Here is a 14502-nt window from a genome sequence, read left to right on the forward strand (position 1 = left end):
TAAGAGACAGCTGCCCACCTTTTCTTTATTACTTTTATTTTTTAGGTCGAGCTGCTTGACTTCAAAGGCGAGGACTTGTTTGAGGATGGAGGGATAATCCGGAGGATCAAGAGGAAGGGAGAAGGTTATTCAAACCCTAATGAAGGTGCCACGGTGGAAAGTGAGTGCTGGTCTCTCTGGGGGACGGAGGGGCTGGAGGGGTGAACCTGCCCTGGAGGAGCAGCCCCGCTTGCTTCTCGCTGCTGGGCGTATATCGATGGAAGGTGGCCATGTGTCGCGGTGCAGTTCCATCCATCCGGAGGCCGGAGGGGACGGTGAGGGGCTGGGAGAGCAGCGGTTCACTGCCCGCCCGGGGAGGCAGCTCCGGGCTCTCCCTGGCACAGCCCCGGAGGTGGCTCTGCCAGAGCTGCTGGCCGGGAGGGTTTGACTGGAAAATCTCAGGCTGCGATGAGAGAGCGACGGCTGGAATATAACCTGCGCTCTGTTTTCTTCATCGTGTTGACAAACACATCCCTGTGAGCCCCGGAGCTGCTCAGCAAGCGGAGGAGGAAAACCCCCTCGGGGTTCTGGGGCTCTGCTGTCTCCCCCAACCCTTTGGCATTTGTTGCAGTGTCCGGGCTGCTCTGGGATGCGCCGGCTGCTGAAAACCTGGGCTCTGCCTTGCCTCAAAAACATCAGTAGCTGGGACATCTTTCCCTGATGGCATCCCTTGCTGAGTGTTTCAGGCACTGACACAGGCACTCAGCAGCTTCTTTGGCCTCCTTGTTCCAATGCTGATCATAGTTTTGGTGGGTTTTATCACACCTCTTGCAGAATGGAGCCTTTTCTTTTCCTTCCCCTGCAGCCAGAGGGCTGCTGCTGGAGGGAGCGAGAAAGGAAATTAATACAAGGGGTTTGCTGAGGCTGAGGTGGTCTTAGCTGACATGGGAGGATTGAGGAGCTTGGGTCTCTCCCTGTTCAGATCACGTTTCTGGAGCAGACATTTCGCAGGGCTAGACAGGAGAAGCCAGACTCATTTTATTTTTTCTCCTTCCCAAGAACCGCTCGGCCACAGACACAGAGCTTGCTCCGTACAGGAGGCATTTACTTTGTTTTCTCTCTTTCAAAGCTCCTGTACACAAAGATTAACTCCCTTTAGCGAAGGAGAAATTGGATCTGAGCTGTGACAGCTCATAAAACTCACCGCTTTAAATGGCTGGTTCTTCTATCAAGGCTTTCTTTTAAGGAAAAATGAGTTTTTTGACTCGGATTCGACTGTCTGCCTCTCCCGCAGTGAGCATCCTAGCTGGGGACCAGCCACGAGCCGAGCTGCAAGCCAGCTCTGCTACCCCCAAGATTAAACTGAAAAGCTAAATGTAATTGAAATCATCGCAGATCCAGCATTCCTCTTCATTTCGATTAGGTCTGAGCGCTTTACAGGCAGTGCTGTGCCCAGTGCGGAGGATGGGAAGAGCCCTGGTCCCTCTGTGGTTGTTCCCTTTGCAGCTTGAGGTTTTCTGGAGCGTGACGATGCTTTAATGGCTCGGGAGGGGACTGAGGCAGGGACTGAGCCAGGGGACAGTGGTACCAACCAGGAATCGTCTCTCTGAAAGGGTGTAAGGAGCCAAATAACGAGGCTCCTCGTACGCCTGATGCCCTACAGCCTATTATCCCTGTTTTACCCGTTTCAAATGAGCGCGTCCTGCAGAGTGATGGCTTGTGTCCTGGAGCTGGATGCCCGGCCAGGCTGTCCTGTGGATGTCCCACGCAGGGCAGAGACCGGGAATGCTGCGCTGATCCCGCCGGCAGCGTGCCAGCCGTTCCGCTCTCGGCTCCTGGGGCCCTTCATTCATTTGGACCTACACATCCCTGTACATCAGGGGCCAGTGAGTACATCCCAGAGAGAGAGAACAAGGAGAAGCAGCACCTGGGAGCTTTGCAGTGAGCAGTTTGAGTGCAAATAGGCTTTTTTTTTTTTTAATTTTTTTTTAACAAATGCAGCGATATTTATGGTGGGCGATGGGATGGCAGCCGTCCGTGGAGCAAGGCTGTGACCCAGGGGAGCAGCAGTGGTTTATCTCAGCTGTGTCTTTGGGAGCACTGCCGCTGGAATTAGGCTGGAAGAAACCATACTTTCAGGAGCAAGCATCTCCAGGCTGGAGTTTTGAAAGCATTTTAATAGGTTTTGAAGTTCTACAGACCCTAATTTGCAGTTCCGGTCCCTAAAACCCAGGCTGCAGTCAAAATCTGGCATTCCAGCTTTTGTTACAACCTTTCCCCCCACCCCCTCCTCCTTCTCCATTTTTAATCTGAGTACAAATTGCTGTCAGCACATCAAGTTCGTGTGCCAGCCGCACTCGGTACACTCTGTTCTCAGCTCTTCAAAAACAAAATCGCTGCAGGCACCGAGAGAACAATAAGTCAGAGCTGCAACCGGAGTGATGTTCCTTCAGCAGCTTTTTTTTCCCTGTAATCCAAGAGCGACTGCAGCCAGCTGACCTGCTCCTGGAAACCCGAGCAGAGATTTTTTTTCCCCCCGCTTTGCCCGGTGTATTTTATGTGCAATTAATACAGAGCAAAACTATCCTCGAAGGGAAGGATTGCAGAATCCTCCCGTGCATCCTGTTTTAAAGCGGGATCTTCCCGTCACTGCTGCGTCCCGCTGGGGAACAGGGGACCTGGGAGAGCTGTAGTGCTGGGATTATTGATCTGTACTCACTGGGAACATGTAGGGAGAGGGCTGGGTTATCTGTATTTTAGGCTTAAATTTCTACTTTCTTATGCCTAAAAGAATCGCCACCTCAGTTTTGGGTAGTGCAAAAGGAGAAGTCAGCCCCGGAGGAACTGGATTTGCCTTTTGTCCTCGTCCTGAGCTGGGTGAGCACACGCCAGCCTGAGCCCCGTGGTCGCTGCGCACCAGTGATGGGTGCAGGATGCGTCCCGGGGTGCTGGGAAGCACACGAGCATCCTCCACGCTGCTGCACTTGAGTCCCAGCGTGGGTTGGGTGGTGGGAGGGGGGCAAGGAGGCAGAGCTGAGTGGGGAGAGCACCCTCAGGCTGTTACAGCAGCGTTTAACGCCCGAGGGCTGGACCTGTCCTGGGAACTGGGGTCTGCCTGTGGCCTCGCTTAGCCCACACGCCTCATCCCGGGGGATTTCTGTAGGTCCCGGGGCAGGGAGGTGTCCGTGGGGCAGAGACGGGCAGGTTTCCTTCAGCCCAGGCTGCAGCTCTCCTGTATGGAGCCCGGACCCTCTTGGCTGTGTCCGACACGGCGTCTGCTTCCCCTCGCCTCCTGCCACCCGGGCTGAGCTGCTCGGTGCCCCACGGTAGCTGGGGTCGCATCCTGGGGCTCCGCGTGGTGCTGGAGGGGCTCTGTGAGCAGCCCTCAGCCCCGAGGGTTGTTTTTCCAAGCATCCCTCCTCTCATTGCTTTAGCAGCGCTCACACGGGCGACATCTCCTTTCTGCTCTGTGTCCTTTCAGGCTGCAAAGTCCTTAAGCACAGTTGTAATGCCTACCATGAATTTTTCCTCTTAAACCCTTTTTTTGTTTGATTTGGCTTTTTTTTTTTTAATGGTACATGGGAGTTCCTTATGAAATTGCTTTGACTTTATACCTGCCCGCACGCGTATGCCTTGTACCCTGCAAGCAGAGTGTAAAGAACATAAAACTGTCCCCAAAGCCTGGAACGTCTTCAGGATCAAATAAATAACGAATAATCTTGCTGTGGAAACCCAGCCAGGAGTACCAGGTGGTGAATGTGCCAGGTACCCAGTGTCCGCTCCGCCTGTGCTTCTGCCAGCGTCTGGGGCTGGAACAGCACGATTATTGGTTGAAGATTAAAAAAGGAAAAAAAAAAAAAGAGTTTATCTTGTACTTTGAGTTCTTAGAGGCAGGAGAACATAGCCTTGTTTTCGAGGTAGAAGGCAAGGCAGTATAGCGCTCTATAGAAGATTTGTAATCGCCGTGATAAACTCTGCATGGCGCTGTGCCAGGAGCAATATCCAGTTCCAGTAAGACTTGACTCGTGCAGTTGAGTACGAGGGGAACATATTAGTCATGATGTTTATCTGTTGTCTGGTCCTTGGTTAGACAAGATAGGCCTGCCTTGCTTTTCAGCAATGTTCCCAAGCCCTCCCCATCCCCACTGCTCACCAGGGGCTCCTCCGCTGCCCCCAGCCCCGTGTCTCCCCCCTTCAAGGCTGGAGGCTTTGCTGACTTTTTGGGAGATGCGCTTCATAACATACTTTATAAGATGCTTTTTTGGAGCCCCCCTTGCCTTGGTTTGAGAGGCTCTGGGTGCCATCCTGCCCCGTCCCTTCTTGTCCTGCTGCAGTTCACCTGGAGGGTTTCTGTGGCGGCACCAGGTTCGACTGCAAAGATGTGAAGTTCGTCGTGGGCGAAGGGGAGGACCACGACATCCCCATCGGCATCGACAAAGCCCTGGAGAAGATGCAGAGGGGAGAGCACTGCATCCTCTACCTCGGGCCACGGTAAGGAGCGTCCCCATGGGGATACTGTTTAGTTTTAAGCTCTCAGCTTCCCAGGTCGTTTCAGCACTCGTGAGCCAGCAGTGTGCCCAGGGGGCCCAGAAGGCCAATGGCATCCTGGCTTGTGTCAGCACTGGCGTGGCCAGCAGGGACAGGGAAGGGATCTGAGCCCTGGGCTCGGCACTGGGGAGGCCGCCCCTCGATGAGTGGGTTCAGCTTTGGGCCCCTCACCCCAAAAAGGCCATTGAGTGACTCGAGCGTGGCCAGAGAAGGGCAACGGAGCTGGGGCAGGGTCTGGAGCACAGGTCTGCTGGGGAGCGGCTGGGGGAACTGGGGGGGTTCAGTCTGGAGAAGAGGAGGCTGAGGGGAGACCTCCTGGCCCTCTGCAACTCCCTGCCAGGAGGGGGCAGAGAGGGGGGATGAGTCTCTGGAGCCAAGGCCCCAGCGCCAGGCCCCGAGGGAATGGCCTCAAGCTGCCCAGGGCAGGGTCAGGCTGGCTCTGAGGAAGGATTTCTGTGCAGAAGGGGCTGTTGGGCGTTGGAATGGGCTGCCCAGGGCAGGGGGGAGTCCCCGGGATCCCTGGGGGGGTTGAAGAGTCGGGCTGAGCCAGCGCTGAGGGATCTGGGGGAGTTGGGAACGGTCAGGGTGAGGGTCATGGTTGGACTGGAGGAGCTTCAAGGGCTTTTCCAACCTGGATGATTCTGAGTTTCTGTGAAGATGGTGATCCCAAAATTAGGACTAATCGGGAGAGCCTCAACTTAGCAGTGCCAGCAGGGGTGATGGGTGGCATGTAGGCAGGAATCTGGAGCTGCTGTAAAAAAATCACGTAAAAGGGGTTTATCCAAGTCCTGTGGCTGAGAGAAAAATGTCTCCCTGGAAATGTCTCCTTATGCTGGAGAGAAACCTGTATAAAAAGACAGATTTGATGTACCCAGAGAGGATGATTCCCAATATCTAACACACTGTGTATTGTCAGATATCTTTGCTTGTGGAGGATAACATCACCCTGGCCCCAAAATGTTAGCAAACTGCAGGCGTGGGGCTGGGCATGAAACCAGAATTAGTAACCCGGGTCTGTGTTTATGACCAAATGCTCCCAAAATGAAGATTTTTTTTTTTTTTCCTTCCTCCCTCCTCTGACAGCTCCTTTCTGCCCTCACAGGTACGGCTTTGGCGAGGCGGGGAAGCCCAAATACGGAATCCAGGCCAACGCGGAGCTGGTCTACGAGGTGACGCTGAAAAGTTTTGAAAAGGTGAGGGCAGGAGCGTGCTGGGCCCCCCTCGGCTGCGGAGCGCCGGGCCCTGACAGCGCCCACCCCTTGGCCTCGGCGTGGCTGCAGCCCGGCCCCTGCTGAAGCCGATACGTCACCAAGGATCTCGGTGTTCTTCATTTGTTCTTCTCTCTTGGTTTGTTTTATTTTTCTGGCTGGCGTCCAAGGCTGGTTCTCTTATTTGTTCGTGGCCTTGTTTCTTTTGTACTTCCTTTTTTTTTTTTTCCTGTTTTTTTTTTCCTTTCCTCCCCCCTTTTTTTTCCCCTTTTTTCCCCTCCTTTTCCCCCCCCTTTTTTTTTTCCCCTTTTTGCCCCTGTTTTTCTCCCCCCATTTTTCTCCCCCCGTTTGTTTTTCTCCCCCTTGTTTTTCCCCCAGGCTGCACAGATGAAAGTCAGTGTGTCCAGCCAGCTGCCCCAGGGAGCTCGGCTGGCGTGCCGAACTGCTGTGCCCGTGGGAGGCTGATGATGGGATGCAGGAGATGCCCATGGGATGGGGCAGGTGCTGCTGCACCTCATCCCCAGCTGGGTCCCCTCCCTGACCTAAGACCTCCCCATCACCCTGACCTAAGACCCACTGCATCTCCTCTCTGCTGGGGGACATTTCTCCCCACGCTCCTCTTCCCTTTTTGGCGTTTATTTTTTGTCAGGGCTTTTCCTCCTGTGGGGTTGCAGTGGCCAAACCACTTTGCCCAGGGTGAAGTACTGAGCCCTGTTATGAAGGGCTCCAGGTTCAGACCCTGACCTGTGCTCTGCGTGTCTTGTCCCCAGCCCCTCAAATTGAAAAAGCTGCTGGATCATCCCTCTGTAATACTGCCCTGATGAGCCTGCTCGCTAACGAGCAATCCTAGGAGGCTGCATGGCCCTCCCAGTGCAGAGGGGCTGCCCTGCCCCATTGGGATTGCTCTGGGCGTTTATTTGCAGGCCAAGGAGTCGTGGGAGATGGACACCAAAGAGAAGCTGGAGCAGGCTGCCATCGTCAAGGAGAAGGGCACGATGTACTTCAAGGTTTGTAGACTTGGGGATGACGGAGGCGCAGCACGGGAGCTGGAAATAAATTGGGGGTGAGGGTCAGGTAGAGGACTTGGCAGCGATGCTGTAGGAGAAGCTGTGTGTCCCCCCAGGCAGTGCTGGGGAAGGCAAGTCCTGCCCTTCCTCTGCCTTTTTCTCATTCCCTGAGATACCTCCTCCTTTCCCAGCGTTCTCTTGCCCACGTGTGCTCCCTGAGGAGCAGGACAGCAGATCAGACTCTTCCCAGGGGTGGATTGTGGCCAGGGCTAATGCCAAGGGGCTTTGCAGTTCCCCTTCCCGGGCTGGGGCATCCCAGCCCTCCTCTGCTCTGCACAGAGGAGGAACGCAGACTCCGACTTGGCTTTTCACAGGGGCTGCACGCCAGCAGCTCCAGCCCAGCCCCAGCCCGTTTGTAGGTATTCAGCATCCTCCTTCAGTCATTTGTATTTTTTTCACACACTGCGTTAAACTCGTAACCTGTTTGCAGGATGTTTCGGGAGCAGACTGAGCGTTGTCGGCGCGGGTTCCTCTAGCCTCTTCTTCTTTGCTCCATCCCAGGAAGGCAAATACCTGCAGGCAGTGATTCAGTACGGGAAGATCGTGTCCTGGCTGGAAATGGAGTATGGCTTATCTGAGAAAGAGTCAAAAGCCTCCGACTCCTTCCTCCTGGCTGCCTTCCTCAACTTGGCCATGTGCTACCTGAAGCTGCGAGAGTACGCCAAAGCTGTCGAGTGCTGCGATAAGGTAGAGGTGCCCGAGTCTGGGGGTTGGAGCATCCTCTCCTCTTGCACGTTTTCACTGGGAATTTTGGGGTTTTTGAATTTCTTTTCCTATAAGAAGCAATTTCCAAGCGGCAGTGGGATGCTGGCATCCCTTCTGCACCTCGAGGCCCCTGCGGATGCTGCATGCTCAGAGACTGCAGGAGCAAAAGTGCTTTTTGGAGTTCAAAATCCACCTGAGTGTTCACTTAAAACAGCTTTTCTTCCAAAGCTAGATCCATGTGAACGGACCAACAGCCTTAGGACACTGTTCGGGTCTGCTCAGGCTGGGTCTGGGCACTGGTTGCTGTTCTGGGTACGACAGAGGCAGCCGGAGCTGCAGCTGATCTCCAAGCCCCCTGAGGAGTGAGTGGGATGGGGCTTTGCAAGTCCCTAAAAGAGTTGCCACCTTGTCTTAGTTGGGAAACTATTAATTCTTTTATAAAAGTTTAAATTTAAGCATTTTGCACATGGAAAAAATAGTAAAGCTGGTTGCCTTAATCTAAAAGGTAAATGATCTCTGAGATGCACAAGTGGTTTTTACTAAAGGGAAATAATGTTGTTGCTAAAGCAGGCAGACAAAACCATGCTTAATCCATCAACTCCCTTGCCTCCAAGCTCCCCATGCTCCTCTGGGCTCAAGTTTAGCCTTTACACCTGATTTCTTGTCTGTGGGTTTGTCTCCCACCGACTCTGCCACTCTCAGGGGGATTTTAAGCAAGGAGAAATAACTAAACTTTTTGACCTGCCAACTGCTGACGTAGACAAGTCAGTGTTTGTTGAGCAAGATGCATGTGCTCTGGAGACTTGAAGCCACCTTGTCCTAATTTCAGCAGATTTAATGAGGCTTTGACCATAGGGGGATCTCTTGGGGGAGCCCCAGGTTGCTAACAGGGGACCCCTGTGTTTCCAGGCACTAGGACTGGACCAGGACAACGAGAAGGGCTTGTACCGGCGGGGCGAAGCCAGGTTATTGATGAATGAGTTCGAGCTGGCAAAATGTGACTTTCAAAAAGTGCTGGAAGTAAATCCACAGAACAAAGCAGCCAAATCCCAGATCTCTGTCTGCCAGAAGAAGACAAAGGAGCACAACGAGCGGGACCGGAGGATCTACGCCAACATGTTCACAAAGTTTGCGGAGAGGGATGCAAAGGTGCGTGTTGCCTGTTTCTGGCCACCTAACAGGCTGTGCTGAAGGATGCTTGGCAGGTTTGTGATGAGAAGAGATGGGTTAAAACCAATTAAATTCTAGATCTGGTTGAGGATGGAGGGATAGAGCCTGCTGCAGTGAGGAGTGGTTTATCTCTTGGTCTCTCTTACACAGAGGCTGCGGTCAGGTGCTCAGTGATCAATAAAAGTGATTGCAGTTTGAGCTCCCGAGGGCTGATAACAGGGCTGGCGTTTGTACTTAAATTTCGCTGTTCCCAGCTGGTGACTATTGATGACCTCCTGGTCGCTGGTAAAATGAAATGTCAGCCTGTCTCTGGCAGGGCCAAGGGTATTTTGAGACATGATAGTATGGATTTCCTGAGGCCGGTAAGGCAATCGCTCGCTCCTCTGCTCGTACGCAGAGATCGCTGTCTCCTGACAGGCTCCCGTCCAAAATTCCTCTGAACAAAACCCGGTGTACTGTAACGAGAGAGGACAGAGCTTTGCAAGGCCTCTGCACGGGTCATTTATAGTATAATCTCTTCTGAACTGCTGCCTGGAGGTTGAGGCTGCGGACTCGGACCGGTGCAGAGCCTGGGGAGCAGCGTGCCAGGGTGAGGGGCTCGGGTAGGGGGGTGAAGCAGCCTCGGCTGGCTGCTGCCCCCACGGTGCCTTGGCTGGTGCCGCCGGCTCCGATGGGGAGTTGATGCTGGAGCAGGCGCGAGGCTTTACCATGCCCCAGCGTGTAGGGGCTGCACCCATGTCTCGCTGTCTCCTTCACAGCATCACAGAGTCACTCAGGTTGGAAAAGCCCCTCGGGATCATCGAGTCCAACCCTCAGCCTGACTCTACAAAGTTCTCCCCTACCCCACATCCCCCCACAGCTCATCCAAACAGCCCTTAAACACCCCCAGGGATGGGGACTCCCCCCTCCCTGGGCAGCCTGTTCCACTCTCTGACCACTCTGACCCTCCCCTGTTGCGGTTTAGAGCTGTTCCCTCCCTAACCCTAACCCTACCCCGGTCCCCTGGGAGCAGAGCCCAGCCCCAGCCTCTCTGCAATGTCCTGTCAGGAGCTGCAGAGAGGGATGAGGGCTCCCCTCAGCCTCCTCCTCCTCACACTGAGCACTCCCAGCTCCTTCCCTGGCTCCTCACAGGATTTATTCTCCAGGCCCTTCCCCAGCCTCGTTGCCCTCCTCTGCCCTCGCTCCAGCCCCTCCAGATCTCTCTCATGTTGAGGTGCCCAAAACTGGACACAACGCTCCAGGTGTGGCCTCACCAGTGCAGAGCACAGGGGACTCCTTGTCCCTCTGTGCCCCTGCCTCCAGTCCAGGCTGGCTCTGTGGCAGTGCCCTGCTCCTGTCGAGGCCAGTCACATCATTCCAAGGGGATCCCATGTTTCCCCAGCAGCTCACTGAGCCGTGGCGGTTTAACCTCCACCGGCTGCTGAGCCAAGAAAACGAGCCTCTGGTGTGAGCTGCGGTCGTTATAGGCAGTGGGGAGCCAAGGGGGGGGAATTTTGCCTGCCCTGTCAGGCTTGGCTGCCTGTACCCATCCCCAGCGTCGCCGTCACCTACCTGCTACTTCCTTCGGTTTCCAACTCCGTGTGCTTTTATTTGCTGTTTTGCAGGAAGCAGCTAGCAAAACTGGGGTCGAAAAATCAGCTGAGAAAGCAGCTTGTGAAAAGGGACCGAAAGCTCCCGGTGCTGAAGGTGAAGAGGCTGAAGGACACGTATGATGGAGGAGGAGGAGGGGAAGGGAAAGCCTCCTGCCCTCGGCCCGAGAATAAGGTTGTTGCCAGACCTCGGGACTCGCCAGTGTTTTCTTGTAAAGCTTGTTACAGTTTGTGTGATCGTGGAAGCAAAAAGCGCCTCGCAAAGAAAAACGAACCCCGTCCCACTGCCCTGGGCACACCCAGGGGCAGAGCGGGAGCGGCGGGACGCCGTGGGACCACCGCACGTGGAACAAATAGCTTTTAAACGGAGAGAAAGAGAAAAAAAAAATAAATAAAAATTGAAACTCATGGCTCTTGGGAGGTTTCCGTAGACAGCTCGTCCTGGCACCCTTGGCTTCGTGTTGGCTGTCGGCGCAGCATCCCGGCTCCTCCAAGATGAGTTGGGATGTGGGAGATGCTCCTCGTACGCTGCAGTTCTGCCTCCGGTTGTATCCGGTACCACGGGCATGGGCACGGGGGGGCTGTTGGAGCCCAGGGCCCCAGAGCACACCCCCCACCCCTCACTCACCCACTGGGCGTCAGGGGGAAAATTGCTTTTCTCTCCTGGTGGCTTCTTGCCTGTGGTCTAAGGGGTTGTGATGCAGAGCCGGGCGTGAGGGCGAGGATTCACGTCCCCTCGGTGCAGGGAGGTGGTTTGCCTCCAAAACACTACTGCAGGGGGTGGATTTTATCTTTTTGAAGAAGCTGGTTTCTGTTTCCTTGGAGAGCTGAAGCCTCCTGTCCAGCTCCGCTACTCGCAGGCGCTCACTCCGCAGCCTGCACCCCACCCCTTGGCTCCCATCTTTAAATGGGAGTTTTATTGCTTATTTGGGGTCCATACTGGGGGGAAAAAAAGAGCAGGCTGACATGTTGTGGTTCAGAAAGCAAGTGACTGGCTCTGAGCTGGTACCGTGGGGTTACAGCTCATCAGCGAGCAGCTTTCCCACTGCTGTGGCGAGGGGGGACCGGCATCGTGTCCCCACACCGCTGCTGCTGCCACCTCGGCCACCGTCCCCCCTCCATCCTAAAGGGACACCGTCACTACCGTGTGAGAACAGCTTTCCGGTTGTTATTTTTCCTGTCCTTTGTAATACCCCTTTTGGAGCTTGAAAATAAACAACTGATAGAAAAAAAAAAAAAGAAAAAAAGTGCTTTTTCTCCAGCTCCTGCTCAGCAAAGGGGGCGGCTGGGGGGAGGACGGGTGTGATCTCTCCCGTGGGGAGAAGCCCCAGCTCCAGCGAGGGGACTTTGAAGGAGTTATTGGTGTCCCCAAGGGCTGATGCTGCCCGGTTTTATCAGCACTGTCGTTCCTGGGGAGCCGGGGAAGGGCCGGCACTTCGGAGATGCCTGGTTGGGGGATGCTGCTTGAGGATCTCAGCTGTTTTTCCAGCCTGGGGGGGGGTTATCCTGATGCCTTTTTTTTTTTTTTTTTGCCAGCGTGTACATTTGGGAGGGGGCTCCCTGGGACACCCGGGTGGGTGGGGGAGGCGTTTGTGCCCCTTGGCTGAGGGTGTAGAGGAGCAGAGAGCCGTGCCAGTGGGGCCTGCAGGTCTGCCTGTCCCTCTCTCACCTCAATCTTGGGAGGACAAACCACATTTGGTTCAAATTTCTCCTCCCACCCCACTCCATCAGGTGGACTGAGCAGCATTTCTCAAGCCTCTTTTCCCACCTGCTGTAGATACTCCCAGCATAGCAGCCATGTGCCTGCTCCGGCTGCTCAGCCAGGTCTCCGGTTTTACACCACCCCCGGGGTGTCTCGTAGCCACCAAAGCACCCTGTGCTGCGAGACCCCGGGGCTCTGCAAAAAATCGTGGGTTTATTTTTTCTTGCAGACAGGGCAAAAAAGTTATTTGCAGGCAGCCCAAGCCATATTTTCCATAGGAAACAACCCTCTACAGAAAAAAAAATAAAAATTCAACTTGCTTTACCATTTCTGGGCTTTTCTCCTGGTTTGAAGCAGATTTTTTTTGTCTTATTTTGGCTTGGTGCTTTTCACCCTCTTGGAAGCAAAATTAAACGCGGGCAGGTGATGAGATGAGGTTTAGAGATTAAAGGGAAACCGGGAGGATTTTGTCCCGAAGGCGTGGAAACCTTGGCGGTGCTGGTGGGTCCCGGGTGTGCGGTGTTCAAATGCCATCTAGTGGCACCGGGTATGGGGTGGGGAATGGGGCGGCCAAGGGGGTTTTGGGGTGTCTGTGGTGGGCTGGGCAAGGCCGAGGGTCTGGTGGGGGCACTGGGCTTGGCCGGCTTTGCTACTGGAGAGCATCTGTGGGCAGCCTTTGGAGGGGAATATTAACGGCTGAATATTAAATGCTGTTAACAAGGAGGCGAGGTGGGAGCAGCCATGTGCAGGGTGTGAAACCCGTCACCCGAAGGGACCTGGGGATGGGGGGCCGGAGCGGAGCAGTGGTCTGTAGGGAAGCCCTGAGCATCACCCGGGGATGCGGGTGCTGCCTTCCCCTGCTCCTGTGAAACAGCCCAAATCCTGCTTTCCTATCACCGAGGTGACATTTTTGGGTGGAAAAAGGCACATCCAGGGATGGTAACCCTGAACAAGGTCAGGCAGCGTCCCTCTGCCCACACCAGGCGAGTGGCCCCGCTGTGCTGGGGACCCCACCCAGCATGGGGAGAGCCAGGTAACCCCAAAAGGTGCGCAGGGTCCGATTAACCCCCTGTGCCCCCCTGCGCTCCCACGGGGCCCCCTTTCCCTGGGATTACCACCCTGCCAGCTGCTCTCCTGGCGGGCCTGGCCAGCAGCCCCTGAAATCCTATTACGGAATGTCAAGAGAAATAAAAAGTTAATCGTCTCCTTTGCCTGCTCTTCCTCTTCCTCCTCCTCCTCCGCCAGCCACAGGGACTTGCAGAAGCAGCCGAGCTGATGCCGTGAGGCTGCTCGGACTTGAACCCATGGGTCGGGGCTGGTAGGGGCTCCAGTGCTGGGGGGTCAGTGGCCGGTGTTGGGGAGGAGGGAAGGAGGTCGGGGCAGGGCAGAGGGAGCAGCCCGGAGCCATGCCGCTGCAGACGGAGATCCTGCGCGAGGTCTGGGCTGCCGACAGGTGAGTGCTGGCGGGCAGGATGCGACCCGCGGGGTGGGCGATGTGCTGGGCATCCCCACCGGGGCTCCCAGCTCCTCCAGTGCCTTTTTCCCCTATTTTCAGTTTAAATGCAATTTAATGAGCTGTTTTATTTGGTTTATTGTTTTGTTTGTTTGTTTGTTTTTTCCCTCTGTGGGTCAGTGTGATGATGCTCATTGGTTTAGAGAGGAAAAGTGTTCGTTAAGAGGGGGGGGTCCCCAAATTAACCTCATTGCTGCCACCCTTGGGCAAGGCAGAACCCGTCCTGTGCTCCCTGCTCGGTGGGATGCTGTCAGCTGAGCTTGACCCAGTCGAGTCACGGGAAGTTGCTTCTGGAGCCAAACAGAAGGCTGATCTTTGCTCCCCACCCCAAAAACTGGAGTGGGGCTTGGTCAGAGGGTCTCATCCCCCCCTCCGGGAGCTGTGGAGGGCTGAAAGCCCTTAGCCCTTTGCTTTCTGTGCCCCACAGCTCCAGCGAGCAGCCGGGAAGCCCCCAGCAGCAGAAGCCCAAGCAGGTGAGAAAAAAATCCTCCCCCCTCCATGTCTCTGTGCCACCACCCCCTGCTGTGGGTTGTCCCCAAGGGCTGGGGACATCGGAGACCCCCCAAACCTGCCTCCACACTGAGACCAAATTGGGGCTGGATGGGCTGCTCTGTTGGGGTGCTGCAGCCCCGGGGGGGGCATGAGCTTCTAGGGACCCCCCCCTCCAGAACAAGCAGGTAGAGGAAATCCCACAGCCCCCCCTGCTCCTTTGTGCATCCTTCCAAACCCCCTCTCCATCACTTCGAAGCACCCCATGTGGTGGGCTCTTGGTTCCTAATTAATTCTTTAATTAAGCCTCTCAGTTAAGCCGTCAGCTGTGACTCACTTTCCCCAGGCCGTGACCACAAAGGCCAGACCCCCCCCCTCACTGCATTTCAGCACAGCCCTTGGGTGTCACCAGGCCTCCGAGGGGTCTCGGCAGCAATGTCATCAATCACCTGATTTAATTAGCAGCCCCTCCTCGAATTGCTTCATTAAGTAACGAAGGAGTGGTGGCTGTCACTCCCCCTGTCCTCCCCCT

General features: G+C 55.2%; 2 protein-coding genes across 3 annotated transcripts in view; both read left to right on the plus strand.

Annotated features, from left to right (window-relative positions):
• The window catches only part of FKBP5 (FK506 binding protein 5), a 19424-nt gene extending 8211 nt beyond the window's left edge, over positions 1 to 11213 (plus strand). The window contains exons 6-12 of the mRNA XM_026864490.1: positions 46 to 160; positions 4314 to 4470; positions 5630 to 5720; positions 6659 to 6742; positions 7304 to 7489; positions 8417 to 8656; positions 10282 to 11213. Coding sequence (XP_026720291.1) covers positions 46 to 160; positions 4314 to 4470; positions 5630 to 5720; positions 6659 to 6742; positions 7304 to 7489; positions 8417 to 8656; positions 10282 to 10389 — 981 coding nt within the window. The 3' untranslated portion in view covers positions 10390 to 11213. The remainder of the gene's footprint in view (positions 1 to 45; positions 161 to 4313; positions 4471 to 5629; positions 5721 to 6658; positions 6743 to 7303; positions 7490 to 8416; positions 8657 to 10281) is intronic.
• Positions 11214 to 13184: 1971 nt separating this feature from the next.
• The window catches only part of TULP1 (tubby like protein 1), an 11531-nt gene continuing 10213 nt past the window's right edge, over positions 13185 to 14502 (plus strand). The window contains exons 1-2 of one of the 2 annotated variants that reach the window (XM_026864487.1): positions 13185 to 13421; positions 13909 to 13954. In XM_026864487.1, coding sequence (XP_026720288.1) covers positions 13375 to 13421; positions 13909 to 13954 — 93 coding nt within the window. In that variant the 5' untranslated portion in view covers positions 13185 to 13374. The remainder of the gene's footprint in view (positions 13422 to 13908; positions 13955 to 14502) is intronic. The other variant, XM_026864488.1, reaches the window with a different exon arrangement.

The sequence above is a fragment of the Athene cunicularia genome (genome assembly GCF_003259725.1).
Source record: "Athene cunicularia isolate RWA chromosome 26 unlocalized genomic scaffold, athCun1 chr26_part2, whole genome shotgun sequence".
In the NCBI taxonomy this organism is placed as follows: domain Eukaryota; kingdom Metazoa; phylum Chordata; class Aves; order Strigiformes; family Strigidae; genus Athene; species Athene cunicularia.